The 21,943-nt window shown below is 41.3% G+C and overlaps 2 protein-coding genes and 1 pseudogene across 2 annotated transcripts; all 3 read right to left on the bottom strand.

Moving 5' to 3' along the window:
* Window positions 1–5,782: 5,782 nt before the first annotated feature.
* Window positions 5,783–14,764, bottom strand: LOC120047557 (annotated as a pseudogene).
* Window positions 14,765–14,993: 229 nt separating this feature from the next.
* On the bottom strand, window positions 14,994–16,677 carry LOC120047556 (cornifelin-like). Its single transcript, XM_038993086.1, has 4 exons — window positions 16,616–16,677; window positions 15,871–16,011; window positions 15,580–15,716; window positions 14,994–15,304 (listed from the first exon to the last, which is right to left on the bottom strand). The coding sequence occupies exons 2-4, from the start codon at window positions 15,980–15,982 to the stop codon at window positions 15,206–15,208; spliced, it is 348 nt and encodes a 115-aa protein (XP_038849014.1). The 5' UTR covers window positions 15,983–16,011; window positions 16,616–16,677; the 3' UTR covers window positions 14,994–15,205.
* A 470-nt stretch (window positions 16,678–17,147) lies between these two features.
* On the bottom strand, window positions 17,148–21,580 carry LOC120047554 (28S ribosomal protein S15, mitochondrial-like). The gene is made up of 8 exons (XM_038993085.1): window positions 21,307–21,580; window positions 19,727–19,792; window positions 19,571–19,646; window positions 19,291–19,339; window positions 19,038–19,122; window positions 18,871–18,929; window positions 17,972–18,163; window positions 17,148–17,685 (listed from the first exon to the last, which is right to left on the bottom strand). The coding sequence occupies exons 1-8, from the start codon at window positions 21,479–21,481 to the stop codon at window positions 17,575–17,577; spliced, it is 813 nt and encodes a 270-aa protein (XP_038849013.1). The 5' UTR covers window positions 21,482–21,580; the 3' UTR covers window positions 17,148–17,574.
* Window positions 21,581–21,943: the final 363 nt, after the last annotated feature.

Below are 21,943 nucleotides of genomic sequence, written 5' to 3'. Positions count from 1 at the left end.
TCTGATCGCATCTTTCCATAGCAGCGCCACCTGACAACGGAAATGACGCAAGTTGCATGACTGACAGACTTGCTCAGCCAATAAAAATAAAAACATAATTTGATTTAGTAGTTTGTCTAGCAGATGCAGCTGATTGATTGAGCGTTTGATGAAATGTGTTTGTTTGATAATAGGACTAGGAATGACATGACGTTGAGCAGAGGTTCAGTGTTCAACTATGTGTCAAATTCAATTCGATATAGTTTCAAAATGCACACATGGTTTCACAACTTTGTTTTACAAAAATGAAAAAGTAAATTGTGAGCTAGGAGGCAAATATTGTATCCATTCATAACTAATCAGTGGCAACAAAAAGTCCAGCATTACACTCCATTCACATGCTGTGATATCTTGGTGCCTTAGTGAAATTCTAACGTTATATCCTTGATTGCTAACAATTCCTCCATTCACGAGAAAGGATCTAGCAAGGGAGAGGAATGTCCCTTGAGAATGAAATAGGCTACAATAACGTTATACTCATTATCCTCATCTCTACTCAGATGGATAACAGGCTTTTGGTTTAACTCCCAAACATATCTACACCTTCATTGTAATGCATGCCTATCGTATGTATCGCACATATTGTACGAGATAATTGGGAGTATTACACAGTTATTACATACAGTACATGTATTTGATTGATTAGCAATCTTAGAAGCATAAATGAAAGGTGTAGATCCACTCTGAAAAAATAATAGTTCCATGTGTCTGAAATGTGCTCCCTTTCCTCCCTGACCTGTTATGCTGACTAACATGTCTTTTGGCCCCAAAAAATAATCCTTCTACAAGCAGATTCTCCCATGCTGATCCAAATTTAGCATCCCTCTTTTGGAACAATAATCCCTCCCCCACCTACTAGTTTCAATCCAGTGGGTAGGTACAGGGGGATATAAAGGGCACAAAGTGATTTGGGCTGCACTAGTCTTCCTGTGTTGACTCAGCACAGCGTATGCCCCTGGCCACATGAAACACTTGTCAGCCTGTGTGGTTAACAGTGTCCAGCCCACAGCTTTTGATGAGGAAACTGTGAATCATACCTTAAGAGAGCTTAGAGGTAGAGAGGGACATACCATATCATTCTAGTGTTCTATTTAATTCTGTGGGAAGTCACCCTGCCTTGTAAGAGTGCAATTTGCATCCATGGATATGGCACATTCTCTCTTTACATGCTTTAATTAGAACATGAAACATAGGGAATGATTGGTTTAGGAATATAATGTATATTTTTCTTGGTTTGTTTGTTATTTAACCCTTGTTTAAGAAAATAAGCAGACAGAAGACATTCTCATTTACGGGAACAACCTGGAGATGAGTAGCAGAGGAGAGGGAGTGCTTCAGTGACTTTGTTTTCCAAAGAAACCATGCCCTTGGGTAAGGCGCTGGTCTGACGTCTCTCTCCCCAGCAGACTGTTAGGAAGGCCTCACCTGAATCCCCCACCCACAGGTCCATTCAGCACAGCCATGTCTCAGCATGTTTTGACTGCTTGGTATGCACTGATCTTGTGTCTCTCTCTCTGTGTGTGTGTGTGTGAGTGTGTGAGTGTGAGTGTGAGTGTGAGTGAGTGATTGAAAGAGAGAATGTGTGGGTAGTAGTTGACTGAGGGAGAGGGTTCTTCAGAGACATGCCCAGACTATCTGTTTCTCTTTGACTTGATTTGAGGAGGCACTCAATTAACCCAAACCCATGCAGGTACAGCATTGTGCTGTTTCCATTGCAATCTTAATTGTAGGTGCAGACAAGGAGGGAGTTGAGGCCAAATTTGGGATGGGTGAGATTTGGACAGTGTTTGTGTCAAATATTAGGTTTGTATGTTATGATGGCTAATCCCATAATCCTGTGATGTTTTTATAGAGACGAGTTGACTACAGTCTTTCGTGACAGATTTGTTTCTGGGTGCCAATATTACGAGTTGACTGACTTTAGATGGGCAATGTGGGTGTCTTTATGCAAAGGTAAATGAGTGATAAAATCACAACCCAGGGAGTGGGAGTAGACTTGTCACCCCTGTAACGAGAACAACTTTTTCAGTATTGCTCATTTCAAAACTAATTAAAAAATAATGTATCAGCAGTGTGTGGGCAAGGAGGTCACAGTGTGGGCGAGAATAAACTAGATGACAAGAAATGAGGAGCAATATTCTCCTCTCTCTTGCCTTGAAAATTACATGGAGGGATTGAATGAATGTGCTGAATCATGATTTTGCCTCAAGGCAAACTGTTTGTACTCTGAAGGTAACGAAAACTCCTGATTTTTTTTTTTTACTCTTTCTGCACTCGCATACTGCTAGTCAAGCAGTATAGACATGACTAAATGCAAAAAGTTATAAAGCAACAGCTCCCTCTAGCGACAGGACTCCTCTACTACAACAACAAATGTAACCTTTATTTAACTAGGCCTAACTAAGTCAGGTTAAGAACAATATTCTTATTTACAATGACGGCCAAACACGGACGACCCTGGGCCAATTGTGCGTCGCCAATAGCGGACGGTTATGATACAGCCTGGATTTGAGCCATGGTGTCTGTAGTGACGCCTCTAGCACTGAGATGCAGTGCTTTAGACCGCTGCGCCACTCGGGAGTCCCATTAGTACCCAAACAGCTGTAGAGAAGCACTCTATTGCATCATCAAGGGCACATTAAAGGGCCAATCCACAATTGAAACAATAACAAAGAAGGCACCCCACCTGCTTTGGTAAAAAGCTGAGGAATGGGCCAGGAGAAATTTAGAATCAATGGGTATATATAATCAATTTATAAGTCCAACACTGGATGTATCAACTGCAGATTGCCCCTTTAAATATACATGAACACAGTACATGAATTAAACAAAGCTAATGAGTTTCATATTTATTTAGAGAGACGGAATCTAAAACAAAAATCCAGAAAATCACATTGTATGGAGCAGAAAGTCCGTATTGCCCAGCGACAGCCCCGAAACCTGAAGGATCTGGAGAAGGTCTGTAGGGAGGAGTGGGCCAAAATCCCTGCTGCAGTGTGTGCAAACCTGGTCAAGAACTACAGGAAATGTATGATCTCTGTAATTGCAAACAAATGTTTCTGTACCAAATATTAAGTTCTGCTTTTCTGATGTATCAAATACTTATGTCATGCAATAAAATGCAAAGTAATTACTTAAAAATCATACAATGTGATGTTCTGGATTTTTGTTTTAGATTCCGTCTCCCACAGTTGAAGTGTACATATGATAAAAATTACAGACCTCTACACGCTTTGTAAGTAGGAAAACCTGCAAAATCGGCAGTGTGTCAAATACTCCCCACTGTATTTATTATACACACATACAGCTGAAGTCGGAAGATTACATACACTTTAGCCAAATACATTTAAACTCAGTTTTTCACAATTCCTTACATTTAATCCAAGTAAATATTCCCTGTTTTAGGTCAGTTAGGATCACCACTTTATTTTAAGAATGTGAAATGTCAGAATAATAGAATGATTTATTTCAGCTTTTATTTCTTTCATCACATTCCCAGGGGGTCAGAAGTTTACATACACTCAACTAGTATTTGGTAGCATTGCTTTTAAATTGTTTAACTTGGGTCAAACGTTTCGGGTAGCCATCCACAAGCTTCCCACAATAAGTTGAGTGAATTTTGGCCCATTCCTCCTGACAGAGCTGGTGTAACTGAGTCAGGTTTGTAGGCCTCCTTGCTCGCACACGCTTTTTCAGTTCTGCCCACAATTTTTTAATAGGATTGAGGTCTGGGCTTTGTGATTGCCACTCCAATACCTTGACTTTGTTGTCCTTAAGCCATTATGCTTGGGGTCATTGTCCATTTGGAAGACACATTTGCCACCAAGCTTTAACTTCCAGACTGATGTCTGGAGATGTTGCTTCAATATAGCCACATCATTTTCCTCCCTCATGTTGCCATCTATTTTGTGAAGTGCACCAGTCCCTCCTGCAGCAAAGCACCCCCACAACATGATGCTGCCACCCCCATGGGATTGTGTTCTTCGGCTTGCAAGCCTCACCCCTTTCTCCTTCAAACATAACGATGGTCATTATGGCCAAACAGTTCTATTTTTGTTTCATCAGACCAGAGGACATTTCTCCAAAAAGTACGATCTTTGTCCCCATGTGCAGTTGCAAACCGTAGTCTGGCTTTTTTATGGCGGTTTTGGAGCAGTGGCTTCTTCCTTGATGAGCGGCCTTTCAGGTTATGTCGATATAGGACTCGTTTTACTGTGGATATAGATACTTTTGTACCGGTTTCCTCCAGCATCTTCACAAGGTCCTTTGCTGTTGTTCTGGGATTCATTTGCACTTTTTGCACCAAAGTACGTTAATCTCTAGGAGACAGAACGTGTCTCCTTCCTGAGCGGTATGACGGCTGCGTGGACCCATGGTGTTTATTCTTGCATACTATGTCTTGTACAGATGAACGTGGTACCTTCAGGCGTTTGAGAATTGCTCCCAAGGATGAACCAGACTTGGGGATGCCTACAATTTTTTTTCTGAGGTCTTGGCTGATTTCTTTTGATTTTCCCATGATGTCAAGCAAAGAGGCACTGAGTTTGAAGGTAGGCCTTGAAATACATCCACAGGTACACCTCCAATTGACTCATTATGTCAATTAGCCTATCAGAATCTTCTAAAGCCATGACAATTTTCTGGAATTTTCCAAGCTGTTTAAAGTCAAAGTCAACTTAGTGTATGTAAACTTCTGACCCACTGGAATTGTGATACAGTGAATTATAAGTGAAATAATCTGTCTGCAAACAATTGTTGGAAAAAGTACTTGTGTCATGCACAAAGTAATGTCCTAACCAACTTGACAAAACTATAGTTTGTTAACAAGAAATGTGTGGAGTGGTTGAACGAGTCTTAATGACTCCAAACTAAGTGTATGTAAACTTCCGAATTCAACTGCATATATATATTTTTTTGAATCTTTAATATTTCACCAGAAAAAAAAAATACATGTACACCTCATGATAAATAAATAATTCCATAAATATACATCTTGGACCATCTGTCATATTGCATTAAAGAATCAGCTGTTTCAATACATTGTGGTTACATTAGTGTTGTGTCACACTTACTCCATTAACCTATATCATCCCATTTGATGGTGACATATTGCAAAAATTCACATACAATATATTTACAAATAATTTGTCTTCCGTTATTTGAAGACACTAAAGGTCGCCCTAAACATACTGTATATATTTATCCCATACCAAAAAATAAAATCTAGGTACAGTAGAACTTTCTCAAAATATGTTTTGGGATCCATGGTTTTGAATTACAATGACAAGTGCACTTGAGTTTCTTTCAGTTCCACCAGTCTCTTTAGGTCAGGGGTGTCAAACTAAATCCCTGGAAGGTCGTGTGTTTGCTGTTTTTTTTTAATTTTCTTTCAATGTGTGTCAAGTTAAAGCCTAGAGAACTAGATGAGAGGAGCGAAAACCCGCATACACAAAGCGCTCCAGGAATTGAGTTTGACACCCTCTAGTTTAGGTCGTGTTCATTATTTAATTACTCAGTCAGACAGAGTAAATCAGATTATCAAAATTGTAAATACTGTATTACAGCAGATATGTGATAGAGAAAACAGCATTATATTAACATCACGCGGTGATAAATTAAATTTATTTTTTATTTTATTTAACTAGCAAGTCAGTTAAGAACAAATTCTTATTTACAATGACTGCCTAGGAACAGAGGGTTAACTGCCTTGTTCAGGGGCAGAACGACAGATTTTTACCTTGTAAGCTCGGGGATTCGATCTAGCAACCTTTCGGTTACTGGCCCAACACTCTAACCACTAGGCTACCTGCCGCCCCGAAGAGAAAGTTACTATTTATCTGGGAGGAAAAGTAACAAGAAATATTGTTTAACGTGACATTCACGGAATGTCAACTTTAAATACATTGATTGAAGCGGGCTCAGCAGAGCAGAAACCATTGATTGAATTGGAACAAATATGTCCCAACGACTCCATTTGATGTTTCAGTGCGACCAAATACAACAGTTCTGTACTATCTGTAACTAAAAATAAAAAAAACTTGATTACCACCATAAAAGCACAAAATACAAATCAACCAGGTTATTAGGTACACCACCCAGTTCACAAAAATTGATCGCTCTTACAGACAGTGAGTCTGGTGGCCTGCTATATAAAGCAGACAGACAAGCATCGAGTTACTGTTCGATTGAACGTTAGAATGGGCAAAACGAGTGACCTAAGCGACTTTGAGCGTGGTATCATCATCGGTGTCAGGTGTGCCGTATCCAGGATCTCAGAAACGTCCGCCCTCCTGGGCATTTCATGCGCGACAGTGTCTAGGGTTTACCAAGAATGGTGCAACAAACTAAAAACAGCAGTCCTGTGGGTGAAAAACAGCAGTCCTGTGGGTGAAAAACAGCTCGCTGATGAGAGGGGTCAAAGGAGAATGGCAAGAATTGTTCAAGGTAACAGGTGGGCCACAAACAGACATAACAGAGCAGTACAACAGTGACGTGGCGAAGGGCATCTCTGAACGCCGAACGGCATCTCTGTGCACAACGCACAACTTGTCGATCCTTGTCACGGATGGGCTATTGCAGCAGACAACACCGGGTTATACTCTTATAAGCAGAAAACAAAATTGAAGCGGCGGCTCCAGTGGGCACGCGATCACCAACACTGGACTACTGAGGAGTGGAAAAACATTGGCTGGTCCGACGAATCGCGTTTCCTGATGCGTCATATTGATGGCAGAGTCAGGATTTGGCATAAGCAGCATGAGTCCATGGCCCCATCCTGCCTGGTGTCAACGGTACAGGGCGGTGGTGGTGTAATGGTGTGGGGAATATTTTCCTGGCACAAGTTAGGTCCTTTGCTACCAGTTGATCAACATTTGAATGCCAGAGCGTATCTAAACATTGTTGCTAAACAGGTGCATCACTTCATGGCTACTGAGGGGTCCAACCCGGTACAAGATGGGTGTACCTAAAAAACTGGCCACTGAGTGTATATTCAAGCTATGAAGTTTCCCAACTCTCTCTTTTGCAAAATGCACAGTCTTGCAGAGAGTTTACAGTTGGTCCTTGCTGAACAAATTAATTGACCTGCTCACGTCACATCAGCATCGAAAAGCTCGACAGACAAACAAAGATGAGGTTTGTGTTGTGTGTGCTTTTGTTAGACAGCTGCCATATTTGCAGAGTGAGACAGACGGCACAGCACAGCAGAGCAGACAAGACACTGTCCTACAGTAGAACACACCGTTCCTAACCAACTCAGCCTTGAGCCCTGCCCTCGGATTCTGGTAACCACGGTAACTGTCACAGCCCGTCCATCATGGCCAGAAGGTCATCCCCTTTACTGCTGGCACTCAATGGGCACAGCTCGCCAGCCTCCTCCGTGAAGTCCCCCATGATCTTGACCAGCTCTGCATTGGCTTGATGGTTCTGAAAGAGAAGGCAAGCCACCAATGGCAGATCTGAAAGGTCTCGTTTGGGGAGGGGCTTATGTTTGATTACGGTACATCGTGTTCGACTGGCCCATCATGATCCTAGTGCATGTCAGATAACCTACAATCCTTAGCCTGTCAATTACAGAAGCTATTCAAACTGGGCAGCATGTCTGATCATGGGTTGTTCGTAAGTGCTAAGAGATGACTGCACGGAGGGAGTAAGTCTCCTGTGACAGGTTTTCATGGGGGACCATTTTGACGGTTACACCACAGCATGTACAGTAGGACAGTCTCAATCTATGAAATGCTTCCATATCATCCCTTCAAGTTACATAAAAGCATGTTATATGGTTGAATATTTATCTAGCCTCTGTGACAGAAAGAATACAGGTTAGAATTAACTTTACCTTAGACGCTTGGATTTTTATGACGTCATATGAAAACTCGTTTGGTCTCGATATCAAGGCCTCCCTGGAAGACAAATCGCCATTATTGTTAAAGGCCCAGTGCAGTGAAAAACATGATTTTTTCCTGTGTTTTAGACACTACATGACCGAAAGTACACGGACACCTGCTCATCTAACATCTCCTTCCAAAATTCTGGGCAATAATATGGAGTTTGTCCCCCCTTTGCTGCTATAACAGTCTTATGGGAAGGCTTTCCGCTAGATGTTGGAACATTGCAGCGGGTCACTGAGGTCGGGCACTGATGTTGGGCGATTAGTCCTGGCTCGCAGCCGGCGTTCTAATTCACCACAAAGGTGTTCGATGGGGTTGACATCAGGACTCTGTGCAGGCCAGTCAAGTTCTTCCACACCGATCTCAACAAATCATTTCTGTATGGACCTCGCTTTGTGCACGGGGGCATTGTCATGCTGAAACAGGAAAGGGCCTTCCCCAAACTGTTGCCAAAGTTTGAAGCACAGAATCGTCTAGAATGTCATTGAATGCTGTAGCGTTAAGATTTCCCTTTACTGGAACTAAGGGGCCAAGCCCGAATGAAAAACAGCCCCAGACCATTATTCCCCCTCCACCAAACTTTACAGTTGGCACTATGCATTGGGGCAGGTAGCGTTCTCCTGGCATCCGCCAAACCCAAATTCGTCCGTCAGACTGCCAGATTGTGAAGCGTGACTCATCAGTAAGGAACACGTTTCCACTGCTTCAGAGTCCAATGGTGGCGAGCTTTACACCACTCCAGCTGACGCTTGGCATCGCGCATGGTGAAATTAGGTTTCATGAAGCTCCTGAAGAACAGTTCTTGTGCTGACGTTGCTTCCAGAAGCAGTTTGGATCTCGGTAGTGAGTGTTGCGACTGAGGACAAACTATTTTTACACACTAAGCGCTTCAGCACTTGGCGGTCCTGTTCTGTGAGATTGTGTGGCCTACTACTTCGTGGCTGAATCGTTGCTGCTCCTAAACATTTCATCTTCACAATAACAGCACTTACAGTTGACCGGGGCAGCTTTAGCAGGGCAGAATGGGACGAACTGAGTTGTTGGAAAGGTGGCATCCAATGACGTTGCCACTTTAAAAGTCACTGAGCTCTTCAGTAAGGCCATTCTACTGCCAATGTTTGTCTATGGAGATTGCATGGCCGTGTGCTCGATTTTGTACTCCTGTCAGCCACGGTATGTGGCTGAAATAGCCAAATCCACTAATTTGAAGGGTGTCCAGATACCATTTGTATACATTTCCACAGTAATATTGTAAAAATTACAATAATGCCCTTTTAGTGGAAGAGCCATTTGAAAAGACTGGCTGAAATATCAGCCTGTTTTGATGGGATGGAGTTTTGGATTGCCTGGTGACATCACCAAGCGTAAATTAGTTAATAGACCAATAAGAAAGACAGTTCATAACCTCTCTGCCAATAATAGCTAGTTTTCAGTTTCCCCTCCCCACTCAGACCACTCCCAGACAGTCCGAGAATTTGCTCTGCTAAGAAGCTAGTTTTTTTTTTTTTTTAAGTACTTAATTGTAAGCCAGAAACAATTTGATATTGAGATGAAAACGGCTACACTGGACCTTTAACACTGATACTGATTCTTAACAATGACAGTGATTTTTAACACTAGTCTAATTTAACATAATTCAAAAATCAGGTTCAGTTCGTTTCATCATGTTGTGAGGAGTACTGTTGTAATTCCTTTTTGAATGTTTTTTTATTTACCCCCCCACCCCAATTTTTTGACATCCAATTGGTAGTTACAGTCTTGTCCCATTGCTGCAACTCCCATACGGAATCGGGAGAGGCGAAGGGCGAGAGCCATGCGTTCTCCAAAATAACAACTCGCCAAGCCGCACTGCTTCTTGACATGCTGCTCGCTTAACCTGGAAGCCAGCTGCACCAATATGTCGGAGGAAACATGTCAGTGTGTGTGCGCCTGGCCCACCACAGGAGTCGCTAGAGCGCGATGGGACAAGGACAACCCGGACGGTCAAACCCTCCCCAAACGACGCTGGGCCAATTTTGCACAGCCTCATGGGTCTCCCGGTCGCGGCCAGCTGCGACACAGCCCGGTATCGAACCCGGATCTGTAGTGACACCACTAGCACTGCGATGCAGTGCCTTAGACCACTGCGTCACTTGGGAGGCCCGATACTGTTGTAATTCCATATTTAAATGTATCCACAATGACACATAAATACAACAAAACAATGCTCATAACATAAGAGGACTTACTCTTCTTCCTCATCGGTGGCAAAGAGGTTGACTCGGAAGCCACTGTCTGCATTTCCTGGTTTCTGGACTTCCATACCCCCCATTAACCTGGCCAACATGTTCAGCTCCTCTTTGGCCAGGGGGTTTGGAGCTGTGTTGATCTGTATACACAGTGAAGGTGCGCATAATCATTAACATAAACACATGAATTGCATGATTTAGCTGTTTAGGGCATTTCCCATTGAATTTAAGGCTGGTTTCCATTACATTTAAGGCTTAATTACAGATGAAGCTTAGTCCGACTTGGACAAATTGTCCTTACTGTAGCCTAATCAATGATGAAATATCACAGATATTAATACTATTTTGACCCTTTGTCAAAATATTATATTGTAGGACATACAGTAACATGACATTTATGAGCAAAAATGTAAGGCCTTGCAGGATAAATGCCTGTAAGAAAATAAATACAGCATAGTGATTAAGCAAAATTCCAACTCACCGACTTTTGTTGTGCAGAGTTTTTGGATGTCCCTGACATGTGTGTTTCTACCGGACGGCTTACACTGTACCTGTGGGTAAACAGAAGCCAAGCACTTGACAAGCTGAAATACAATGTACCATCACGGGGGAGGCAAATAAACCTGTCACTGTGTAAATTATTCACAAAAAAATTTGCAGTGACTTTGAGCTACCATGTTGATTTAGGCCTACAGTATTTGACCATTGACCACAGTAGAGAATTTAGTAGTCTCAGTGGGGGTAAGTGCAGAAACGTCAATGGTTGTCAATAGTGTGGAGCAGCACATACATGTTAGTGCCCAGCTTGATGACCCTCTCTCCAAACATCTCAAAGGAGCCCTCGCGGAGAACACTGGTGTAGTTCCCACCGTTACGGAACTGCAGTCTCTTCACCTCTTCGCCATTGCAGCTGAACATTCTGATGGTAACAAAAAAATACTTTTAACATCATGAGGCAACTGATCATTTCCTAAAGATAATTTCCCAGAAGACACGTCTAAAAATACAAAGAGGATACTGTTCAAGATGGACCTTGTCTCAGACGTTTAGCTAAGCGGTTGCAATGTACTTGTAACAGAGTGGTCACTAGTCTGACATCATCTGTCTACACTTTCACATTGTTCAATCTCAAAATTCGCCACGTGAGCTTAAGTTCCTAAAACACAATAAATGAATTAAGCACAGCTGCACTCGATCCCTTGGCAAATAGAGCTGTGCTAAAAGCAAGCTTTTCTAAATTTAGCTAGCTGCTCGTTCAACACCCTCAGTAATGCAATTACCTGCAGATACGCAGGTGTAAATTAAGCCGACGTCTGCAAAAGGAAACCAAGTTAACTTTGTATAATCTGTCATGGACAGACAGCTAAAACATAAATGACACCATAGATCTGTCCTGATACAACGGGATGCGTGAGATAACGAGCAGCATTAGTTCCGGTGCTTTTGACAAATCAAGATTTTGCAGGTGTTAGCATCTGACCAATTACGCAAGAATTTAGTTCAGGGTTAACCGAGATTACACTGTGTATAATTCATAATGATGGGGTTATAATGCATTGTAAAGGGATAGTTCACCCAAATTACAAAATGAAATACTGGTTTCCTTACTTTGTAAGCAGTCTATGGACAAGTTATTACAGCAATTCATCCTTTGGTTTAGCTTCCTGGTTTAGCACTGTTTTCAAATGCTAACGTTTTAGCAGTTGACACAAAGTCATGCTACTATTAACATTTTTAATCTCTGAAACCCATCAAAAGATGCCACACTCCCCCTTCCCAACACACTCATCCTCTGTTGAAAAAGTTAGACAAACTTCTGCGAGATCATGAACTCACCCTTATGTGCATGTCTTGAAAGAAGATGAGGAGCGTTTGCCGGATGAGCTGAAATTCGCCACTAGACAAGGGTGTGTACATCTATAAATAAGAACACAAAACATGCAGTGAATAAGAGATCATACTGAACACTCAGCGGAGGTTTGAGCAATTGAAGGGAAGTTTATTGTACCTCTGTGAGCTGTCTGTATGTCTCGTCAACCTGGCTGAGAATGCTTGGGGTGTCCTTCACAAAATCCTTGATGGCATCCATATGGTTGAAGGACACAAGGAGGATATCTTTGGCCCGCGGGCAGAGGAGCACCTGGTACTTGAAGGCCATGGTCATCAAGTCATACAGCTGTGTGCATGAACAACAGTCAAATGGATGATGATGGGTTACTGTTATGCTCAAAAATATCTGCTGCCAGTTCATAATGTACACCAGATGGAGCCCTCAGCATACTTGCACAAACTAGGATTATGCTCTGCAGGTGGATTTATGCAACATTTAGGTTTATAACCAGAATTAATACTTCAAAATGCTGAAGATATTATGTTTGATAGCCTATATAAAACCACTTTATAAACAACAGATAGAACTCTTCAAAAATAGTCAAGCAATGATGGTGCAATAAATTATGAAAGCTTTAAAAAATATAGGTCTACATGGGGTTTTAAGTGACTTGGGCAATTTCACCAAGTACCTAGGAGTAAGACAATTAAAGCGTCACTGGGTACAGAGGATGTGATTCTGAGAATGTAATGATAAAAATGGTAATGTCGTCATGACAGCTACTCCGCTGTTAGATAAATCCCTTTCTCAGAAAGGGGATAACAACTCGATGGCCTTTCACTTCCGATAAAGGGTCCTTTTAAATCAGGGATGAAACGGACGAAAACAGACTGAAACACGGAGAGATTACACATCCTTGTCCAATAAGGAACACCTATTTTTGTTTTCTGTTGTAAAACCTTTTGAAATGTTTTGCTACAGCGTGTCCTGAACATGAACCAGGTGACACAATTCCATCCATACCTTGTCCATGCTGGCCTGGTTGAGTCTCATGATGGAGGCATGGGCCAGTCGGTCAAACACGGTCCTGAGGGTCTTCTTGGAGTACAGCTCCTGTGGCTTGAACAGCTCCTCCAAAAACGTTTTATTGAACATGGTGGTGATGATGTCATTCATAACTGGCAGAGTGAGGGCACAAGGTTGAGGTCAGGTCACAAGTAGGGAACTGGAATAATGTCGGTCTGTAAAGTTAGACTCATCAAGATGGCATCATCAACATAAACATTAGGTCTTTCCAACTTAAAGACATTAGATTTTTTTTTCCATAAACAACCAAATCTGCTAAGACTGTCATTATTGGCTCTTCCTAACATAGGCGTGCAAATTGGAAAGAGCCCATGATATAACACAGTCTTGATAGAACTGGGTCCATGTTCAACAAGTGTCTCTGAGTAAGAGTACTGATCTAGGATCAGGTCCCCCTGTCCATTAATTATAATCTAAAAGGCAAAACGGATCCTGGATCAGCACTCCTACTCAGATGTATTATGAATCCGAGCCCTGGTTTTAACTGTTGATGTTTGTAGATGTAAAGTCGCCCCCTTGTTTATGATTATGACAACTGGGGTGTATTCATTACGGAAACTGTTCAAGCAAACTGAGCAAACAGAATGAAACGGGGAAGGATCTACCTGAATCTGTCCAATAGAAACTGGGTGGGTGTAATTTGTGGAACGTTTCAACAGGAATCTGTTCCAAAAACTTTGGAAAGTACATGGTTTGCCAACAAGCAACGCATACAAAGTAGCATGATCAGTTCACCTAGCTAATTAGCTGCCGAAAAACGTAATTAAATAGCCCACTCCCTACAACTTTGTATGCTTTGTTTGTTGGCAACCTTGTTATTTAGTTTTTGGAACAGATTCCTGTTGGAACGTTCCACAAATTATACCCACCCATAGAAACTCTCGTTTGCGTTTTCCGTTAGGAGTAAGCGGTTTTGCAACAGAATCGGCGTAATGATTACACACCTGGCAGAGTCTACCTTTAAAATCAAGAAGTCCCGTGCTCAAAGGAGTCTACCTTTAAGCAAGCAGATGTGCATTCTATAGGCAAGGTTTAACGTCCACCTATTCCCAATTGCCCTAAGAAAGCAACAGCCTTTTAAACCATCAGCAGCTTGCAAAGTTATTTGATTGGGAGGTAGAAACCGGATTTCTCTGTAATAAAGCCCATGGCTGAAATCTCTACAATCTTGGGGGCAGAGTGAATGAATATCTCTGGGCAAAGATTTCATCCAGATTGTTCTACCAATGCAATACTCTGTTGGTTTCCTTGAAGGCCTTAAAGCAGAGCATGTAGGTCTAGAGATGCATTGCATGTGAAACATCAAAATACCTCTCCTTCTGTCATCCTCTATCCAATCAGCTACAAGTACAATTAAGAATTTGCAGGTTAAAACACAGGCAGGGAGACAAATGAATGTACTCCAATGAATGGCAAGCAGTTTGTGAACATGACAAGGTCAGTGATTCACCTGTTGGTCAGGTAACTAGTTGAATTCTAGCCTAATACAACCAGACAGCTAAGCTAGCTAACGTTAGCTGGTTAGCTAACTATAATGTTACCTTTCTTGGCTTTGTCAGCTGGAATATTCTGAGCTCTTAGGCGTTGATCCAAGATGTAGAGCATTTCTCCACCGAGATTAATAAAAAGCAGGGGTAGCGTCCTCGAAGACATATTTGTCGTATTGTGCTGGATAGCTAGCTAGCGAAATATCCCCTTTCTGTCTTGTTTAAACGTATGTAAGCTTCCACTTGGTTGCCAGGTCACGAAGAAAAAGCACCAATCAGGTAGAACGTAAGCTAACGTGCAAATATTTGTTATTTTTTTGTTCACATCAGAAATTGAGACGTAACGGTTCATGATAATGTATACCTCAGTGTTATGAACGTCCCTGATACATCAGCCTGTAAATCATCCTGAAAAGGACAACATGACATTGGAAACAAGAAAAAAACTGAACTTTATTGTACATATGATGTTCATACATGGTGCTATGAATTCTTTGCGCAGTACTGTTTGAGGGTAGGGGGTCAAATTTAATCAATACACAAGTTAAAATGTACATAGTATAACAATGACGATTTGTATCAACAATATGTGACATGAGGTTAATTTAACTTCCACTTGAAAATGTCTTCAATTGACTGTACAAGTCAAACGTCCCCATTCCTGATGCGAATTTCACGGGCCATCCTGCACATCTCAAAGAATCCACAGCAACAGGTCATCAACGCATCATTGCATATCGTCCCCTGTAAGAAAATATGATAATCAAATATGATGAGAATGAATCAACCAAATATTTGACAGTTCAAGTTCCTCAAGCTAGGGAAACCCACTAGGCTAATTTGTCAATATGTGTACTGATGAAATGGTTCCTTCCTGTCTTTGTCTTTCATAATAAAAGGGTTAGACTGTCTGGGACAGGAATGAGTTGCAGTTCTCCCTATTGTGCATTAAAATGACATACCGAATGCATGAATGCCTCACCATTCCTAATTTCTTTAGGCTCCTAAGGGTAACATACCTGAATCCCATAGGTCAATCTCATGTGTGTCCTCATGGCTGTCATGCCTCCTGGAACACAGGCCAGGCATGCGTTCTCACCATACTTGTTAGCTGTGTAGCAACTCAATGCTAGTGGGCAGATGAAGCCCAAGGCACCTGTATGACAAAATTTTACCTTATTGTAAAATCCAAAAAACAGGAAACACGTTTTACTTGAAACACTTGACAACCATTAAACCCTATGGTATGGAACCAGGTAGGCCTACTTAGTGATGATATTTAAGGTCTTATTATTTGTCTCGATACTCACAGACTAGGATGTCACTGCAGCAGGAGCACAGCCCAGTGCTCCACTCGCCTGTCTGCACATTTGTCCCATAAGAGCCAGCTCCTGGCTGGTGGGTGATGACTGGGTTCGACATGTCAATCAAATGGGGTCAGCTTCAGTCACCTAAAAACGAACCACATCCAACAGTGAGCACAGTGGTTGAAGTTTGATCATTTCTCCAATACAGCTATAAAACAAAACTAGCAGTATGTAAACTGTTGTGGGATGGGAAATGTTCATTGTTGTTTTTTTCCTTCCTTCGAGATAATTGCATATAGGAACGTTCACATAAAAGTTCCATACACTGGTACTCAAGTAACTTTCTTTGGTACTCAAGTTTATACACAGGTCCATTCATACCCTGAACCACCATCTTACTTCATATACTGCAACCCTATTATGTATTGCAATAGGTTTTAATATAATTGCATATGTAAAATGGGATATTGTTGTATTGGCATTTCATTAAAGACTAATAATAACTGTTATATAACTTAGGTATCATCAAAATTGTACAAGGACAAGACGTTAAGACTCTGAGAAACTACTTCAAATACTTTGTATACTCTGGTGTACAAATATGCCAAATGTTGTAGATGTACATCATTTTTTAGTGTTTATCAGAAAGATGTAAACCTGAACATTCGAGGTAGTTTATTGATAAGTAGTTACTCTATTGTAGCTTTTTCTACATACGTGAGAGCAGAGGAAAGAGCATGTCACTCACCTATCTTGTCTCCAGCTCTGAACATCTCCAGATCTGAGTCGATACACTTTAACAGGAAGTTGTGATACTAAAGCTGTGAACAAGCACTGGTTACACACTCCTACTATATTTCTCAAGACAACTCTCAACAGTAGTGCAAACACAAAAATGCACAGTAGAACAGTTAAGCTGTTTAATAACCTCACCATTCCTCAGAATTATAGGTTTCAAGGTCAATTCACAGGTGACAGATTGTGAGTATAACCTTGGTTTAACATATGAGGTCGATAAACACCCAATATCTGATGTTCTGTCAGTTCTCGTAAACACGATTGCAAGCTATGTTCAGGGAAGTCATCATATGATTAATCTTGCACTTCAGTTTCAACCACAGGGCGTAATGTTCTTATTTCTCATATCTTTCATTAGTATTTTATCAGCATCAAGTAGTGTTTTATCCCTTTCAATTGGGGTAGTTACACATCACCATACAAGTGACTATACGTGATCAAAGTGAAACACGCAACAAACAAAAAAAGAGAGCAAACAAATCTATTGTATAATCTATTTTATTAAATTAAATGATTAATTGTGGGTTTATTTGATAGTTTCAGGTCACATATGCTGAGCACATAGATATTGCCCACACCAAAACCACATATCTGCGTCACTGCATTTATTGGGCCAAATGTGGTTTGATGATGCATCAACATGCATTGGGGACAGGAAGAATGAAGACTTAGTGTACTACAAACAATACGTTATTAATGTTTCTTATTACAGTATAGCAATACATGGGAAAATGTATTTTACATGGCCTGGTGGCATTGGTGGGTGGAGATTTCTCCTTAGGACAAATGGAATAGTCAAAAAAGAGCAAACGCCACCCACCTGAGGCACTGTGCCATGCAAAACTAATTTTCCCATTGAGCGCAAGACTGAATGCATCGAGTAAGACAGACATTGGATATTGTAGTAGTTTATTGGGTTCCGGTAGCTACTGTCTTGGCTGGTTCTGCCAGTTTTGGGGAGGCGGTCTGCTTAATTTTCTTCCTTTGCTCCAGTTTCTGTTTCTGCACCTCTTTGAATACCTAAGAAAGGACACAGTCATATAAACCTACGGCAAAAAGCCCAACAACAATGACAGCAAAATTATAAAAGTCTTCAACTTTGCCTTGACTTTTACATTGAGTCATGCATTAGACTATTGGTAAAAACCATGGTTCAACACCCTGTACACAGCAGAAAGATTAACAAGAAAATTGCTAGTCTGGTCCCAGATCTGTTTGTGCCGTCTTGCCAACCATACAGTACAAACCACTCTGGGATCAAGCTAGAAAATTGCACTAAATAAGAGAATGGAGTTTTGTTGTGTACCTTTATGCACAGGGCCTTCTTGGCCAGCCAGCGTCGGGTGGCATGTCTGTAGTACTCCGGGGGGAAAGTGTAGGTGATGCCCAGCTGCTGGCAGACATGTTCAAAGGCGTCGTAGCGTGTCACCCTGAGGTGCTTGAGCAGCTTCTTCCTGCGGTCAATAGCCATGAGCATCCATCGCTTGTTCGCTTTGTCCTGATACAAAGATGGGGGACCAAAACACAGTCAGAGGTCAAAATGGAGAAAAAAATATGCGTAAAGCGATAACAATATTTAAGGCTTGATTCAAACCGTGGGGCTGAAGAGTGGCACTGTAGCGCGATTGAAATGTAAAGGTAATTTCCGATTGAGCTAACTAATGCAGTGTTCACTGTGAATGAAGTCTCCGCAAACACGGGAACATTGCCTTTACATTTCTATTGTGCTGTAACGCAGCTCTTCAGGACTACAGATTGAATCGAACACCTAGTCTGGGAACATGTCTTTTACATAATAGAGGAGTTGCTTTTCTTATTAAAAATAGCATAGTGATTTTGAGACTGTCAAAACCAAACTGTCTAAAAGTGAGATACAGTATAGTGACAGACTGCCAAACCTTGGCTTTAACATTTTAACATTGCTAAAGGATAGTTATATTTTGCAATATGTCTGCAAAAATGTTGGATACAATGTTACGTGTATACGTTGTGACAGTAAATTCCCAGCATGCAGCAGCACCACTACTACTCTGTCAAATGTCATGGTGGGTGTACGCACTACACAGGAAATCCTGTTGACAAACCTCACACCAGACAGGGAGGGGACCGGAAATTAAACGTGTGGAAATAATATGCATTCACGTCATGGTTACTATAGGGACTTAAAATGACACAGTCTTGCATTTAGCCTTCAACCATACACACCTTAGTATGTTTGTGCAGGTGCTCCTGGTAGTTTCGGATTTTGGAGGTCAAAATGGCCACTAAAAAGGTCAAGAAAGGGGTTAAGAAGTGAACAAACGATTGCTGAAATAAGGTGGTTCCTCAGAGGAAAAGCACGGTTGTTCACTAGGTCCAAAACAGGAACCTACCCTTGACTTCTGTAGAGCTGCGGTCAGCTTCATCCCTCCGGACTTTTGCAATCAGCTGCTCCGTTTTCAATCTCAACTTTTCGCTCTGGTGACACAAAACATGGTGGTTTGATTATGCAATATCCAGCATAGGTATAGAAAAATGGTCGTATCATAACGTAAACTATAGCAACTAACAGAGGTATACACAAACTGTAGTTACTCTTATGTAGTTATTCTTATGAGCACAATGAGAAAGGTGAAAAGAACATACATGGCTTGCTAGTTCCAGTGTCAGAAGTCTTTTGACCAGGTCATCAGCTCTGTAAACACATAACAGATCAGCATTAGTAAGAGATGTACTGTATAGTAGAGGTATAGTACAAACGCTGAGTATGCCTATATATTGTACAAATAAAGACATAGAATAACTATTTTAAACAGCATCTCATTGCTGTAGTTGTTTGGACATGGGAGAGTTGAACATACATGAGCCATGTCTGCATGACATAAAATACACTTAATTTAAGTCTGGACAAATGAAATGTACATACGTTTGAGCGAGTGGAACAGCGGCATATTCCATTTTCAGCATTGTCGGAGGAAGATCACTCAACTGACTTTGCATCACTGATGGAAATAAACTTAGACAGTAAATATCAAACATCCAAGTGGTCTTAGATCAAATAGTTGACCTAGGTCCTCCATACCTGGCTTCTTCTTTCTTATGGCACGGGTATAGTTTCTCCCAGGCTGAATGGTGAAACTCCCAATACCTGGTAAGAATTAAACAAATGATCAAACAATACATAATTACTCTTAGTCCATTGCTTTATGAACCATAGGATGGTGCCAGATATATGCCTGCAACTACACTGAGTGCACAAAACATTAAGAACACCTGCTCTTTCCATGGCATAGACTGACCAGGTGAATGCTATGATCCCTTATTGATGTCACTTGTTAAATTCAATTCAATCAGTGTAGATGAAGGGGAGGAGACAGGTTAAAAAATGATTTGTAAGCCTTGAAACGATTGAGACATGGATTGTGTATGTGTACCATTCGGAGGGTGAATGGGCAAGACAAAATATTTAAGTGCCTTTGAACGAGGTATGGTAGTATGTGCAATGGTTTGTGTCAAGAACTGCAATGCTGCTGGGTTTTTCATGCTCAACAGTTTTCTGTGTGTAGAATGGTCCACCACCCCAAAAACATCCAGACAACTTGACACAACTGTGGGAAGCATTGGACTCAACATGGACCAGCATTCCTGTGGAACGCTTTTAGACACAGTCTACGCCCCAAACGAATTGAGGCTATTCTGAGGGCAAAAGGGGCAGAGGTAGTGCAGCTCAATATTAGGAAGATGTTCTTAATGTTTTGTACACTCAGTGTATGTGCCTGCATGAAAGTGTCTGTAAGCATGTTCAGCAGCAACATGGTTTGCAGTAAGAGTTAGGATGTCTTACTGTAAAGGTACTTGTTTTGATGTTGGCCTACATTTTGTGAACTGTCGTGCAGAGATCATAGAAACAAGAGTGGAGTGTCATGTTCTGTATACATGATCAAGAGTGGTTGAGTGAGAAAAGCTGCTGCAGACACATTGCAGGGGGCCTGTGGGGAAAATAACTCTGGTTCCCACATCCTCTTCATAAAAACCACTTACTAGCAGACTGACTGATTACATGATGAGAAACGTATTAGTCATATGTCTGGGTTAAAATGGCATTAGCTTCGCACCAGTCTGGTTACAAATGATTCCATTCATTTCAGCTGTTTAGACAGGTAGCTACTAGCTAACGTTATCACTACATTAGTATACAATAATGATCTATTTTTATGAAACCATATAGCTAGCCTAGTTAGTATACACAGGATGATAAGGACAATGGAGTAGTGATTGATGTCCCTATACAAAGCCTGTGTCACTGTATACACAAAGAGAATAACAATTGTGTACCTGTCTATAAATGTTGTTGTTGTCCTTGTTGTGATTAGCTATCTGTACACTAGATATCCTAGATAATTGCTGCAGTGCCCTCTCCTGGCCTATCCAAGGAAGAACTGTACTCGTTACATGACAAATGGAAAAGCACTTTTTTACGAGGTGTTAAGATGATAAGTGGGTTTTCACACAAAATCTACCCATTCCGTATTTTTCAGTAATGGTTCATTGATTCTTGCTCCGCATGTGCAGCTAGCTAGTTGACATGCATGCGAGCAAGTGCAGAAAATGAACAGGCACGCGCATTGACAAGACGTTTCATTCCGGTATATATTTATTTACCTGTCAATACAGTCTCATTGTTGCTGTGTGAAGGCCCTGTGATGACAGAGGTTGACGTCCCATGTTTCAATGGGAGAGACGCACAGGTTCCTTTCAGCCTGGATAAAACACCACATTCTCGCAGAACGACAGATGTCGATTTAAGAGCACTTCTTAAAGCCATACTTGATAACATGGCTGATTCAGAGATTATTTGATATGTATGTCAGGTATTAATGGTCCAAATGTAACGAGTAAACAACATTTGTCCCCTACATGAGGATCGCCATTTTGATTAGACAGAACTAATCAGACGGAGAAGTCGATTCGGGAAATTAGAAGGATGCTTGAATAATCTTTCGAGGTCCTGCACACGCATCCTATTTCCCTAGTAAAAATAGCATTTGAATGATCAAAACATCACCCATAATATTTTCATGCTATTAAAATGCTCAGAATTGAAGAAATTGTACATTTTCTCTCATCTCAAACTATCAGGAAGCCTGAAAGAACAGGCTTCCGAAAATGGGCTACTTTGAAAACTGCAGCGGGTGAAAATGTATTGGTTGCAGGTTTTTGGGCTACTTCTAAATTGCACCGTGGCCACCATGGCATCTCTTTACATTTTTGTTTTTATTAATTTCACACTGCTACTGCT

Source organism: Salvelinus namaycush, chromosome 5, assembly GCF_016432855.1.
Source record: "Salvelinus namaycush isolate Seneca chromosome 5, SaNama_1.0, whole genome shotgun sequence".
Classification (NCBI taxonomy): domain Eukaryota; kingdom Metazoa; phylum Chordata; class Actinopteri; order Salmoniformes; family Salmonidae; genus Salvelinus; species Salvelinus namaycush.
The sequence above is the reverse complement of the archived record's forward strand: the minus strand, read 5'-3'. Positions and strand labels throughout refer to the sequence as shown.